Raw genomic sequence first — 15,340 nt, 5'->3', positions numbered from 1 at the left:
ATTCACTTTATATTGTATTACAAATGAGGAAACAATAAGGAGTTTCCGACTCAAATTAGCTCATTTATGAATATGTAAAATACAGTAATCACTAATTAGAATGTTTTCTAATGTACCATAATGATCAAGAGCAAAAGAAAAAAATTCAGATTCCGTCCTCTCTTTCCACTGTGAATGCAGAACTTGCAAAATGATGATACAAGTCCTATAGATTTTATGTTAAAAACAAATCAGATTTCTGTGATTTTTAAGATGTGCCACTTGCTTTATTATATAATTAATTGTATTATGAGTTATTGATCATATCATAACCTTATGAAGCCATGAATAAGAAGAACTTGGAACATGCATTTTTAAACTTTTTGGGACACTCTCATTCTTCCCTTATTTGTTATCAATAATATGCAAGAGTTTTTACATTTAAATATATCTATATAATTCATCCTCTTCTATCAAGATACTGTACACATCATGGATCAGGGATCCTGAAATCATACTCTTGACAGGATTCTACGAGTCCTGGATGGGTGGTTCAGTGTAGACTGTAATATTCATCGTAGGGTTGATAAAGTACAAGATAATGAGTTACTTTGTGGTTCCAGTAGCGGCTAGAAATTATCATCCCACCACAAACTCATAAGAGGTGTGTGTGTGTGATTTTTCAGTGGAGTGTGCTTGAGGGAAAGAGGCTGAGCAAACGAGAGGTAGTGAGTGAAGAAATGCATGTGCACATTCGTTTGCAAGCAAGTAACTGAAAGAAGGGCCTGCATGTAAAAGAATGCGAAGCGAATGAGAAACCCAAAGCTGATCCCAGAAATCTGATCTGCCACTCTGACAAGGGTAAATAATGAAAAGGACAGAATCACAGCCTGAGTGGAGAGAGACACGGCATGAAGCTAGAAATGCATCCTAGTGCCACGGACCACATGGTCCTGCCAGAAGCTTTTATTTAGCTGTTTGGGCTGGGTTCAGTTTGTATAGGGAATTTACCGCAAACTTGTTGACAATTGACAATAACTGACCGTAATAAATAAATAAAAATATTTTAAATTTGGGTAAAAATAGCCAAATTACTATCATTGTTGTACCATCCTGATATTGTTTTTCACTTCATGCCCTCAAAAATATGAAAATGAATTTAAATTCAGAAATTAAAAATGTGCATCATATAAGTGCATTTGTGTCACTGAATTTTTAAGTATGTATTTATGAATAAATTAATAGACATGTACCAAAAATGGGATGTTGTCCTTGATGATCAAACCCTTTAGGACTTCAATGTCACTGTAAACAGTTAAACTAACACGCCCTGCTAAATTTTGACTGATTTTTTCCCTAAATGTTCCTAGACCAGACACCCACCCCAACGCGCTTCTTGAAGAACTGTGAGGAGGTGGGTCTCTTCAGCGAGCTGGATTGCTCCATCGAACAGGAGTTTTGCAAAGCTCAGGAGGAGGAGGACAGCAAACAGGTGAGGTTATAGTGTTATAGTATAGAGGTTTTAGTATACTCACAGCTGTGATCCCCAATGCTAATGGCCGCTTGTTACTATTACCCCATCCACCATAACAACGAGTCACTGAAGACTTTCAGCTTTGGACAGATCGCACACATACACGACAGGCAGATAGAGGTTCAGTTGCTGAAGCAGGTAAAGATACACCCAGAGATCACATGTGGCAGCTGTGCTTCAAACTGATTGACAGTTGTGTTCATAAATAGTCTGGATATCAAATATCACACACTCTTTTCCAAAACTGTGTGAGCTGCCTATTTTAAGGCATCATAGCCTTGTTTTTGATGTAAGATGCTTTTCCAAAAAGTAGGCAACTATGTTATGGCTGCTAAGATAGTCTTGATTCAGGTCTAAAACCAGACACATGCTTCACATAAGTACTGACTTCAAACTAACTTAAGCAACTTTGAACTTAACTTTGCAAGAATTTCTCTAAACTGTCATTCTGCTTTGACAGTGGCAGACCTTGATGTTAGTAACAAATATAGAGTCATATTTCAAAGTGATAAATAGGATGATAATTGTAAATCCATGGTGATATCCAAACTCTTGCGGCTGTTTTCATCATGCATCGTCAAGGTCTGACAATGACGCATTCAGACACCTTCGACCCTAATGACTGTTTTATCACTTGGCTGGGCACAGTGACCACCACCTTACTGTCTGCCCGACAGCCACGCTGCAGATAAACGGATGGTGTCTGTTAATCTGGGGAGTTTACACTTGAGGTTTAGGGTTAGTACACCATGCCAAGTCAGCAAGCAGCAGGTTGTAGCAGGACTTTGCTGAGCTCAGGCGCAGACAAGTAAGAGGAAGATATCGCCCAAAGCCTTTTTAGAGAATTCTGCTGCGCTTGTCTTAAGTATACTGAAGACAAATGTGGAAGTCGAATCTCTTGTATTTAAAGGATGTGTTTTTTATGGCAGGTAGATGCTGTGTGTTTAAAGGGCTAAATAGCGTGTTATAATTTAATGCAAAATCTACTTCACAGTTCAGTTTAACCATGATGCTAAAATAGTGCCAGTCATTGTCTTTCTTTTTAGCGCAAATACGCCCCTTTCTTAGTAAATTTAGCTCTTTCTAGATTGCGTCGTATTCACAAAACTCTTATTTAAGGGCATCAGACAAGGCACTGTCAGAATCACAATTTATTCTTGGCAAATCTCTCCTCTTCAACAAAGTACTTGGTTTTAGTCGATGCAAATGAAGAAAACTACTGAAAAAAAAAATCTGTAGATTCCTGTGCACTTGTATATCTTCTAAACCACAATAGGTGCAACTTTAAATAGTGCCTTCAAGGTGTGGTCCCCAGTAAGCTTCAGAGTGCATTTCTGACCAACAAACCTCATTTCCACACATCAAATAAAGTGTGGTGTGTGTCAAAGTGGCCTTAACCAAAGAGGCTGCTATATATACTATATATATACTGCTATAACTCCTACTGCAGATTTGAAAAGCTGCTTGGTTTGAAGGTAACTTCTATTTGAGCTTCATGCATCCTTTCACTACTGATAAGAGACCATGGATCTTTTTTGCCAGCGAATTTTTGCCAAATTTCACCAAAATTACTGCTCCTAGTACTGTAGTTTAGGGTTGACTTGTAGGGTGTGTTCTTTAGTTTATGTTTTACCCCTGTGATTCTAAACAGAATATCACTCTTCATGGGCAGGGGGGCCCTAACCAGCACCAGCAGACCCACTCAAGAATGGCCAACCATGACAGCAGTATAGTGATCCAGCAGGCACTGCCTTCTCCTCAGTCCAGTTCTGTCATCACTCAAGCCCCTTCCACCAACAGACAGATTGGGTAAGTCACCCCACTCATCATCACATGAACGTTGTCACTGGTACAACGTTCAACAGACGATGGCCAGCGTTTAATATTAGTCCAAGGTCCATGCCACTGTTTGCATTTCTCCTATCAGAATACAACAGTTGACTTGCAATAGGTGGAAAAGTAGTGATTATTTTCTTCAAAAAGATTGTGTTTGAGTCTAAGTTAGAGTTTGTTTGTATGTCATGTTGACAGCAGTGAACAACAGCTGGATTCTTGGATTTGGATTGGAGTGTCTCTTCCTTAAAGGAACAGTTCACCCATAAATTAAAATTTGCCCTCAGGCCATGCAAGTTTGTACATGATTTTGTTTCTTGATCAGAGCAGATTTGGATTATGGAAATGATTGGAAACTTGTAGATTTATTAGATGTTTTTATCAGCTGTTTAGACTCTCATTCTGACGGCACCCATTCACTGCAGAGGATTCTTTTGTGATTAAGTGATGTACTGTAATGCTTAATTTATCCAAAACTGTTCAGATAATAAAACAAATGCAATTACATCTTGGAACATCTAGTTTTCAGCATTTGGTGAACTGTTTTTTTCATAGCTCTTGCTCGCTGTGAAAGATTTTTAATGCTATGAACGTTGTGTATGTGAAGGGATTCATTCATTCATATGTGAAAGAATATGAAATAGTAATTGATCGCACATTCTAGATTATACATCCAAAAAGGATAGTTCATCCAAAAATAAAAATTCTGTCATCATTTACTCACCCTAATATTGAAAACCGGTATGATTTTCAAAACAATATTAGACCCAGAATCTAGATGGATGTCAAAGTGAAGATATGCGTTTGATGAGGTTTTGCATTTCACACATTCAGAGTTTCATCTACACACACCAACACCCTCACACACTTTTACCCACTTAAAAAAAGCACATTGCTGACAACAGAAGAGAATTGCTTCTTAAAAACGGTCATTGAAAAGAGCAAATCATTATTTAATGCTATAACAATTACAGTAATCAGCCAAATGACCTTGAATGAGCACATTCTCACATTCCTGGGAAGACTCTTTGGATGTTCCGTGCTTTTCTCGTGTGTGTGTTTGTGAATCTTTCCAGTTGTCCCTGTAGTGACTCTTAAAGTTCTCTGTGTCGTGCAGCCAGCTTGGGTGTGTCCCACAGTGATGACATCAGTGGTGCAGCTCTGGTGGGGATATCAGCTTTTTGGGATGACGCCCCTCTTGCGCAAACACATCCCACTGCTGACCCGTCTTTCTTTTTCTCCAACAGTCTTATTCCCTCTTTCTTGTTTCTGTCTCTTTGTTGCGTCAGAATGCGCCCTGTCTGCAGTATAATCACCACCTGAAACACATGATGGGCCGCAGGCAGAGGACGCTATCATTTTCAACCATGGTGGAGGTTTAGGACGAAGATTAGAGGGTCAGGTCTGCAGCTGACTCCAAAATCAACAGATTTTCTCAAACAAGATGTTTCATAATGAAACTGTTACTTAGCAAATTGATATACTGTACGGGTATAAGTCGATTAGAGTTTGGAGAAGCTTATATATACAATTAATAACACACTCTTTACTTCATGTTTGTGTATGTGCTTGATGATTTTTCTGAAGAAATACTGCACATCTCTATGCCAATGGTAAAACAGGGTAGAGCGTAGATACCCAGATTGGACAACTTGTGAATATTGGATGGAAAGCCTGTTAATCAAGTTGATTGACGGTCTGACAGTGCATTTGTTCTGGGAAAGGGATGGAATTACAGTCGAAGAAAGAGAGAGAGGATAGGAGACAGAGAGAGAGACTAGTTAGTTCTCCATTCTTTGCTGCATTAACTTTTTTTGACCTTATAGACACTTCTTAGTAGACAAATATGTAAAGAGGTTTTTATGACCAAACCAATGTTTTTTTGTCTTTTTTTTTGGTTTGGATATACCATCTGCACAATACTTATGAGAGCTTTGTTAGAAGGGTTTCTGCAGGGTTAGGGGCAGTAATGCTGAACGCTGCTATGAATGCTCTGCTGTGTTTTAGATTGCAGCAGTAGAAATGGGAGGTGAATATAAATTCATGCAGAGCATATGCAATGCCCATGCTGTTTTTGTGTTTGAACGTGAACGTGCATGTGCTAAAGCTATAAAGAAACAGTTTATAGCACTCATTATGGATGTACACTCATGCAGCTCAGAAATCATAAAGTCCTCAGCCTTTTATGGAAATTGTATATTTTATTGAGAGAAGCTGTGTTAGTCTTACAGTAATTGGTCAATATCATGAAATCTGTCAAGAACCGTGTATGGGTCACATTTCAAACCCAAATCAAACAAAAGAAATACAAAATTACATTTATGCGAATATATCTTATTATATATCCAAACTTTTTTTTTTTTAATGGCAATTTTATGTTGTTTTACTCCAGGTCTCCATAATTCTAATGCAAAAATGGGAAATGTTTATTTAAATTAGTTAATATTTATCATTTTAGTATTAGTGTTATTTTAGTGGCATTGATATATATTATATTCTCTGTTAGATTTTATTTTTATATATTTGGTTACTAATTTAGTGTTAGTAATTTGTTGTTTTTGCATTTGTATTAGTTTTTTAAATTTTTTATATATTTACGTTTTTATATTTTTAAATTCATTGTATTAATTAGTTTTAGTAAATTTTATTTTAGTTACTTAAAGTTAAACAATTTTTTTTTTTTTTCCTAGTGTAGGTTTCACTTATTTCAAATAACAAAAATGATTTTTTTTATGGGTGTAGTTAACGATAATAACCCACATGTAGTGGTTGTGTTGTACCCCCCTCTGATTGTGTTGTATGACCTGGATATGAAGATTTATTTCATTTTAATTTGAGTCTTTTGCTACCTAAATCTTCATTGATGTCCACTGAAAACTGCAACTCTCCATGACTCCATAAGTGTGAGAGTGTTGTTTTGTTATGGGGACTGTGGAGGTCAGGGGTCAGCCTATGGAAGCGTGTATCAGTGTGTTTGGAAATGTCCACCTCAGCGGGAAAAAAGGCTTTCAATCCCCTTAACACAGACACTCCACTTCCCACAGGAAGCCTTTGAGGCCAGTTAGTGGCTCTGTCCACAAACTGTTTAATCTTCTCTTCCTGCTGCTCTGAACTGAAGAATCATGCCATGATTGAACTAAAACGTTTTGCAGTATTGACATGCATGGTTTAGAAATACTTTGCTGTTGTGAAATGTTCATGTCTAAATATTACACTATTCCTAGAAAAGGGGTGAATCATAAATTTGGCATAAAAACGTGGTGTATCGGATGGCAGCCTTACAGAGTAGTCGGAACGTCTCGGTTACGTATGGTAACCCTCGATCCCTGAAGGAGGGAACGGAGACGTCACGTCGGTGACCGACGAATTGGGATATCGCTTCGATAGACCAATCTACTTAGAGTGTAAACTAAATGAGCCAATGCACATTGGCATCCAATTATTGCATCCAGCTGCCACTGATCACAGCGTGAGTATAATAAGGCAGCAGGTGCAATGCATATCAGGTTTTCGCTGAGGAGCCGAGCTGATGACCCTGCGGCTCAGCAGTGGTACAGCAACCGTGGCAACGGGACGTGAAGTCTCCGTTCCCTCCTTCAGTGAACGAGGGTTACCATACGTAACCGAGACGTTCCCTTTCAGTCGGTCACTCTCGACATCACGTTGGTGACCGACGAATTGGGATCCCTACCAAAGCGCCATGGGTGCTGTCCCTTCCAGTGCCCTGTGTGAGCTGCCTGCGCCCCTATTTGGTGTAGGCCGGGGCTCAGAAAAAGTAGGTCCACTCACCACTGTCAAAGCACTACCTCACTGGGTGAGATTGGATAACACTGGGAAAATGTACCCGTTCCGCTTGGAACAGGGACACTGCGGAAGCCCCATCCTTCCCGAAGGAGTTTTCGGAAGAAAATACACATATAGCATCCGTTTAGGTGTATATGGAGAAATTTGAGGTGATTAAAACCCTCTTGGGACGTCAGAAGTGTCCCGGCGAAACACGGGTTCTAAGGCTATACCGTGGACTATACACATACGAGTACCGCTTAGGTCTCAATATGGAACCCAGCCTTCCATGGTTCTCACAGATTCATCATGAAGGCCTGGCACTGGATGTTCCGCTGCATCCAGCTGCCTAGGGTGATGGAGGATCTCAACAGGGTCTACAGTATGGACACTCTGGAGTAGTTTTAGCAAGCCGACACTAACCAGGGCCTCTCGGTGCCACTACCCATTTGAGGTGAGAACACAGGAGGATACCAGCTCTACACGAAGGCTATGGAATCTAGTGAAAGTGTTAGGAGTCGCCCAGCCTGCAGCTCTACAAACATCTGTCAGCGAGGTGCCCAGGAGGAAGCAACACTTCTAATTGAGTGAGCTCGCAACCTGAATGGGCAGGGCACACTATGTACCTGATTAGCCAGGGTGATGGCATCCACAATCCAGTTGGCCATCCTCTGCTTAGAGACAGCATTCCCCTTCTGCCGGCCTCTGTAACAGACAAAGAGCTGGTCTGAGGTCCTGAAGCTTTGTGTCCGGTCTACGTAGCATCTCAATGCTTGGACGGAACAGAGCAAAGCCAGGGCTGGGTCTGCCTCCTCCAGGTGCAGTGCTTGTAGGTTCACCACTTGGTCTTTGAAGGGTGTAGTGGGAACCTTGGGCACGTAGCCGGGCCGGGGCCTCAGGATTACCTGGAAGTCAGCACGCCCAAAATCTAGGCATGAATCATCTACCCAAAAAGGAAAGCAGGTCCCCTACCCTCTTGATGGAGGCCAGTGCAAGCAGGAGCAGAGTTTACAATGAAAGAAACTTTAGCTCAACTGAATGCAAAGGCTCGAATGGGCCCTGCTGTAGGGATTTTAGCACTAGAGTCAGGTCCCAAGAGGGCATATTGGGGGGCCGGGAAGGATTTAACCTCCTGGCCCTTCTAAGGAACCTGATGATGAGGTCATGCTTACCTGAAGACTTCCCATTCACGGGGTCATGGTACGCAGCAATAGTGACAACCTGGACTTTGAGGGTGGAGGGAGACAGCCTTCGCTCCAGCCCTTGCTGCAGAAAGGAAAGCACGACCACAATCGGGCATCTTCGGGGGTCTTCTCGGCGAGAACAACACCACTCGACGAACAGGTTCCACTTCTAGGCGTAAGCGTGTCTCGTAATGGTGCTCTTGCCGAAGTGATGGTGCTTACTACCTCCTGGGGTAGGTCACCTAGAACCTCCACGTCCCGTCCAGGGACCAGACATGGAGTTTCCAAAGAACTGGACGCGGGTGCCAAACAGTCAGTCAGTAGATCCTTCCTCAGAGGAATGGGCCAAGGAGGGGCTGTTGCGAGGAGCGCTAGTTCGGGGAACCAGGTCCGAGTGGGCCAATACAGCGCCACTAGCAAGACTTGTTCCTCGTCCTCCCGGACTTTGCACAGTGTCTGTGCGAGAAGGCACACTGGGGGAAACGCATATAACAACTGGCAGTGAGAGGTCTCTGGAGAAGCAAACAGGTCTACCTGAGTGGCTCCGAACCGTCTCCAAATCAGCTGGACCGTCAGGGGATGGAGTCACCATTCTCCTGGGAGCATTGCTCGAGACAGCTCGTCGGCTGCACGGCTGAGCAGGCCCGGAATGTGAACAGCATGAAGTGACCTCAGAACCTTCCGACTCCAAAGAAGGAGGTGGCAGGTGAGTTGCGACATGCGACAGGAGCACAGACCACCGTGTTGGTTGATGTACGCAACGGTCACTGTGTCATCCATTTGGACCAGCACGTGCTTGCCTCGTAAGCGACCTTTGAGACTGCATGCCCGTTGTACGTGGCCCACCAGCCAGTGGTGGAGGCATCCGTGTGAATCACAGCATGCCTGGAGATCTGACCACAGGGTGAGGGTTTGGCGACAGGCCGGTGTAACTTGGATCTGGTGAGTGCTGTGCTTCCATGCCCACCTTAGGACTCGGCCATAAAGCCTCAGTGGGACCGCTGTCCTGCCCTTGAACGTATTCAAGCAGGCTTGCACCGACCGCGGACACTCCTCTGTGAGGCGCACTGTCTGTTCGACCGAATCCAACTCCTCACTGAGAAAAGAGATCCTCTGCATTGGGGAGAGTTTGCTCTTTTCCCAGTTGCCAACAGGCAGAGGCTCACACAACTGATCCCAAGACTGTGCTAGTATAAGCCAATTGTCTAGATAGTTGAGGATACGAACACCCTGCTCTCTGAGGGGAACAAGAGCCACCTCCGCGACTTTTGTGAAGACACGGAGAGAAAGGGACAGCCCGAAGGGCAGGACCTTGTACTGATATACCCGTCCTTCGAACGCAAACCGCAGAAGTGGTCTGTGATGTGCAAGGATCATCACAAGAAAGTACGCATCCTTCAGGTCAATCGCTGCAAACCAATCTTGGGGATGGACGCACCCAAAGATGCGTTACTAATTCAACATCTTGAACGGTAGCCGATGAAGGGCTTGGTTCAAAACTCACAGATCCAAGACTGGCCGTAACCCACCGCCTTTTCATCTGCAACTCTCCGTGCCATCCTGGGACCCAGAGATAGAGAAAACCACTCTCTCATTGAGATTTCCAGATTCTCCACCTGGCCCTCCTCCAGGGGAGGGAGAGGTGCCTTCATCATCCCCCAGAAAGCAGCTACCTCTCTCTGGGTCGCTCGTCACGGGGCCTCTTGCTCTTCCACTCACCGCCAGGTTTGACGGGGGCCAGGATGGGTAGGGCCTGCCATATGCCCAGCTCTACGGCGGCACTTGCTGGAGGCTGCTGCAGTTGTGGCGCAGGAGCAGATGCAGGGGGCCGCCCTCGACGACGAGCAGGCTGGGGCGCTGTGGCCGGGTGGAGGCAGCAGCTGCCCGCCAAGCAGAAGGTTGGACCACCTTAGTCTGCTCCCGTGCAGCCGATAACTGCTGGGACACGGTCTGGGACACAGGGGCATTAAGGAAACGATCTTTGTCAGTGTCCCTCATTTCAACCAGACTCAGTCAGAGAATGTGCTCCTGGATCACAAGCGTGGACATCGCACAACCCAGAGAACTCGCGGTGGCCTTCGTCACTCGGATCGCGAGGTCAGTGGTGGTTTGGAGTTCTTTCAGAACTTCCGGATCGTGACCACCCTCGTGCAGGTCCTTCAGTGCCTTGGCCTGGTGCACCTGCAGTAATGCCATATCGTGTAAGATGGAAGCAGATTCCCCGCAAGCCATATAGGCACTGTCGTTTAGACCAGATGAATGCCTACAGGCCCGGGAAGGAAGAACTGGGTCTCCCTGCCAGCAGGAGGCAGACTTAGGACACAATTGCGTTGCTATGCCCGCTCTACTGGGGGAATCGCCGAATACCCCTTCGCTGCACCGCCATCGAGGGTAGTGAGTGAGGAGGAGCCCACCGGCCGGTTTCTGGCAGTAAAAGGTGCCATCCACGACCTGGGGAGCTCGTCATACACTTCCAGAAAGAAAGGCACCAGGGCGGGGTGCTGAGAACCAGCACAAGCCACCTCGAGAAACCAATCATCCCGCCTCGAGGGCTCGGGAAGTGGTGGAGATTTCCACCTGAGCGCTACCCTATTGGTGGCCCGGGAAAGCATAGCTGTCATCTCCGGATCCGATTCAGGCTTTGCCACCCTCCCAGAGGGCGGCAGCACTGCCGAATCTTCATTGGACACCTCTTCCTCTGATGCTGAGATCGACATCTGGTCGGGGGGAGGCCCACTGGATACCGCCGGTACTCTCTTAGAAGAGGGCCCAGCGCATTCCGTGGGTTGCTCCACTAGATCGGAGGTGCAAGAGGAGTGATGGTCCCCAGAGGGTTGGTTCCCTGCGGGGTTTGCCACCACTGTAATCCTCAAACCGCCCACGCTACTGCTGGAAGTCGTTCTCGTCTGTCGGCCACCAGAACGAGCCCCAGGTCGCGGCAGCGGCAACGGGACTCCGCCCCCCTGAAGGTAGTGGAGCCTGGCTCGCAGCTCAGAGATGGTCATCTTCCCGCAGTAGGAACATGACTCATCCACGAATGCCACCTCAGCGTGCTTGATGCCCAGACACGTGAGGCAGCAATCGTGACCATCACCCATTGCCAGGTAACGACCGCACCCAGAAACGGATGGGTGAAATGGCATCCTTATAAGGAAGCACCCGTGAAGCTCTTTTAGAGAAATTTGCTCTTTAGGAAATGCTCTTTTAGTGCTGAGACGCAAAGGGGAAATGGCCACTTGCAACACGACAGGGGGTAGTGCAGCCTGAAGTGCACAACCCACTCGATTCGGGAACGACCACCGCTGAAGTGCCGTCTCGCCAAAACACGAAGCTTCCAAGAGCGTGCTGAACTCGTAGTTCACAGCTAGACACATTTTGAGCAGAATGATACTAACGCATAAAAGCTGGTATGCATTGCACCTGCTGCCTTATTATACTCATGCTGTGATCATCGGCAGCTGGATGCAATAATTGCATGCCAATGTGCATTGGCTCGTTTAGTTTATACTCTAAGTAGATTGGTCTATTGAAGCGATATCCCAATTCGTTGGTCTCCAACGTGATGTATGTATGTATGTATGTATGTATGTATACTGTATATGAAGGACACTGTTCCGTCAGTGAGATAACATCTGAGAAGGCTTATTTTTTTGTGGTTAGTTAACATTTTAGGAGGTTCATTATTTTGGGGATACTGTACACTCTCCTTCTATAGCCTATGTGTTTCATTGTTGGCAGATTTTACTAATACTAAGCTAGTCTGCTTTCTAAGAATATTTTGTTCCTGTTATTGAGAGAAATCTGGTTAAATTATCAGAAATAGAAAGAGCAATATTGACACACGCACTTCAGCAACAGAACTTACAGTACTTACTTACATCTTCCAGACACAACAGGTTGCCACATGAAATGATATACAATGAAATAAAATAATGAGATTAAATAAATAGAAAATAACAGTAAATTATAAAATTTACAACTACAAAACCAGATTTGTTTTCTGCACCCCTCTCTCTACAAATGTAATTACCTGTACAGTGATTGTGAATGACTGCAGTATGCTTAATCCAGGGTCCATCTGCTTTCTGAGCTTTTTTGGATGTGAAGACTGACAGAGTTATACAGCGTCCATTGAATTAGGATAACAAGTCATTTTCATTGCTCCGCCATGTTTACTGAAGAGATCTGGAGGCTTGGAATCAGTTAAGATTGGCTTTCCTCAAGTCTGCCTGCTTAACAGGGCTCAGGCAGGGGGCCCACAGCTGTGAAACACAAGGACCCTTATCCCCCAACTTTTCCTGTGATTCTCCAAGCGTTCCTCTGGGTTTTCCCCTTTATTCACACCAGCCCTGCTAAAAAGGCCAGCATATGTTATATTTTGGATGCCTGTCTCTAGTACGGGATGCTAATATACTGTAGATATAGTTTAAAATTTAAATTTCTCTCATCTTATAACCACCCTTATGTCTGCCACACTTGCTTGATAATGTCGATTTTTTGTATTATTTTATTTTGTGTAATCTTATATATTTTGTTGTGTCTGGTTGTTTTTTTTACACTATTGAATTTCATTGTATTTTGGATGTTTGCAGTATGATGCTGGTCTTTTCAGAAGGGAATACAGTCCCTCAGAGATTAGAGGCAGTTTGACAAAAAACTGTTTAAAGACTGGACTAACAGAAAAAAAAAGGAAAAAGAAAAGACAGTGCACAGGGAATCTGAATGTCATGGCTATTCAAAGGGTCCAAATGATTTGAATGCTCACTGCATATGAATTACTAACATCTGTTCCTGAGTCATGTCAGTGTTAAATATGTTAGACATCGTCAGTCGGCTTGAGATAAAACATTGTGAGGGAGCTCAACCTCTTTGACTGAGTGATAAGAAAGTCCAGGGTTTGGAGAACACACTGCTAACAGCGAATACTAAATGTAACTAGTGTCTGCTTTGTATTCGTACTGAAGGAAAGACGGATATGGGAGGACAAGTTCAGCAACAATAGTTCTTTTCTTCTGCAGCTGTGGTGATTGACACACATTTTTAGTTGAAACGCTCTTGCGACAGACAATATAGAACAAAATGGATAGCAAGACAAACTGTCGTTGGTGCCATATAAACTGATCATCAGAAAAAGCTCAGTGTTAGTTCCTGTGAAACATTTATTGTGTAACATCCAGTGAAACCAGAGCAGTTAATATTAAAGTAAATTCTCAACACTCAGTATTAACCACTGCAAAACAAGCATGCTAACAGTTAGCATGCTAATTAAGAATTTTAGTTTCCCAAATCAAAATAACTCTTTTGTATAACATTTACATTCTATATATAAAAAAATCACATAAAAACACTCAGCATATAAATATATTAGTAATCATGATTAAAATTAAAATATATTAAATATTAGGGGCCAGATATAAACCGTCAACACAAACCGTCTTTTGGCATTAAAGTAGTAGACTACTGTCAGGATTTACTAAAGACTAAAGTGCAGTAAAGAATTAGCGTGGCGTGGACACAGTTATTTTTGTACCTGACCTTATTGTATATATGCATTTGTATGAGTTCCCCTTTCAGATGCAAAATAAATTGGAGGAAAGTATTAAAATGAATCATGCAACATGATGATTAACATTTGTGTTTGTCAAATTACTGGTATTTGCAGCATTATTTTACGGCCCCAAAAAAGCATTTCTTAAAGCGCTTTCATGGAATTGCACACTAATACTAATTTGCCCTGTTGGTAACACTTTATAATAACTTTCATTAATAAATCATTATCAAACATTAAATAATGTTCAACTAATCATTACGTAATATACATTCACATATCTAGAAATATGAGATAATGTACTTAGGCCTATAGAATTTGTAATTATTCATTTTAAGCACTTCACAAACTATTCATGTTAATATATTCATTAACACATAATCACAGTCTGTAAAGGTCATATATTTGCTCTTTGTTGTGTAGACTTCTATTATTTGCACATCTTAAATCATTTATTAATTATTTGTTAATGTTTTTGCAGTACCAAATCTAAAGTGGAAACTAATAATCAATTGTAAATGTTTATAAAAATTTACTAATCATTAGTACCTTCATTAGCAGTCATTTTGATGGCAAAAAGTGACCGGAATTTACCCTATTTTCACATCTTTACAAATCATTTATTAATCATTTGGGGGGGGGGAGGGGCAACACATTTTCAAGATATTTGAAACATCTGTTAAAATCATTTGTAGATTTTCAAGATGTACATGATCATATAAATTAGAAGTTTAATGACTTTTGTTAGCATTTTAATTTACAGGAAATGTTAACTATTAGGTGATGTTTAATACATTTATTCGTATTAGTACAGTACATTTACTTGATATGTGAATATATATTAACTAACAATCCATTAAGCGTGACATAATGTTTATTTATGATTTATTAATGAAAGTTATTATGAAGTGTTACCGCCCTGTTTAGTAAATCCTGCCTTAAATATCATAATGTATTGACGTTTGTAAAATGAATAATGCTTTTTTATGCATTTGCACTATTAAAAGAATTGTGCAAACCTCCGTGTGCCTGCAGGAATTTCTTGTAGCTCTACTGCGAATTCGATGCCATTTGAAAGTTGAAGCAAACCCGAACCGCTCACTTTGCTGCAGTGCGTCCAGTTTGCGTGCTTGTGTGTTTTCACACCTCTAAACATAAGAGGAGCTGGTTTTCACACCAATAAATAACAGGAAGATTGTGAGGTATTTTGGTGGTTGAAAAGGAAGTGATGTTAACCTGTTCTAACCGTTAGAAAGGGCCGTGTCTGAATTCCATTCTGAGTATCTACTGAATTTGATGGGGAACCTACTTCTTGACCGTTGATGAAGAACAGTCTGTAGGTATACAGGCGTGTAGTACAAATACATTCACGAACATGCTTCACCCCTACTGAAATAGCCAGCATATGCCGGATTTTTCAACAGGGACCTGCCATGCCTTGCCCCTTGGCCCATATGTTCTTTGACCTAAGACATACTA

General features: G+C 42.7%; 1 protein-coding gene across 4 annotated transcripts in view; it reads left to right on the top strand.

The window, feature by feature from the left end:
• The window catches only part of creb5b (cAMP responsive element binding protein 5b), a 65,930-nt gene that overhangs the window by 9,417 nt on the left and 41,173 nt on the right, over positions 1–15,340 (top strand). For 3 of the 4 annotated variants that reach the window (XM_042740826.1, XM_042740828.1, XM_042740829.1), the window contains 2 exons: positions 1,350–1,471; positions 3,165–3,322. In XM_042740826.1, the coding sequence (XP_042596760.1) occupies positions 1,350–1,471; positions 3,165–3,322 (280 nt within the window). The remainder of the gene's footprint in view (positions 1–1,349; positions 1,472–3,164; positions 3,323–15,340) is intronic. The other variant, XM_042740827.1, reaches the window with a different exon arrangement.

This window comes from Cyprinus carpio, chromosome B16 (assembly GCF_018340385.1).
Source record: "Cyprinus carpio isolate SPL01 chromosome B16, ASM1834038v1, whole genome shotgun sequence".
Classification (NCBI taxonomy): Eukaryota; Metazoa; Chordata; class Actinopteri; order Cypriniformes; family Cyprinidae; genus Cyprinus; species Cyprinus carpio.
The sequence above is the reverse complement of the archived record's forward strand: the minus strand, read 5'-3'. Positions and strand labels throughout refer to the sequence as shown.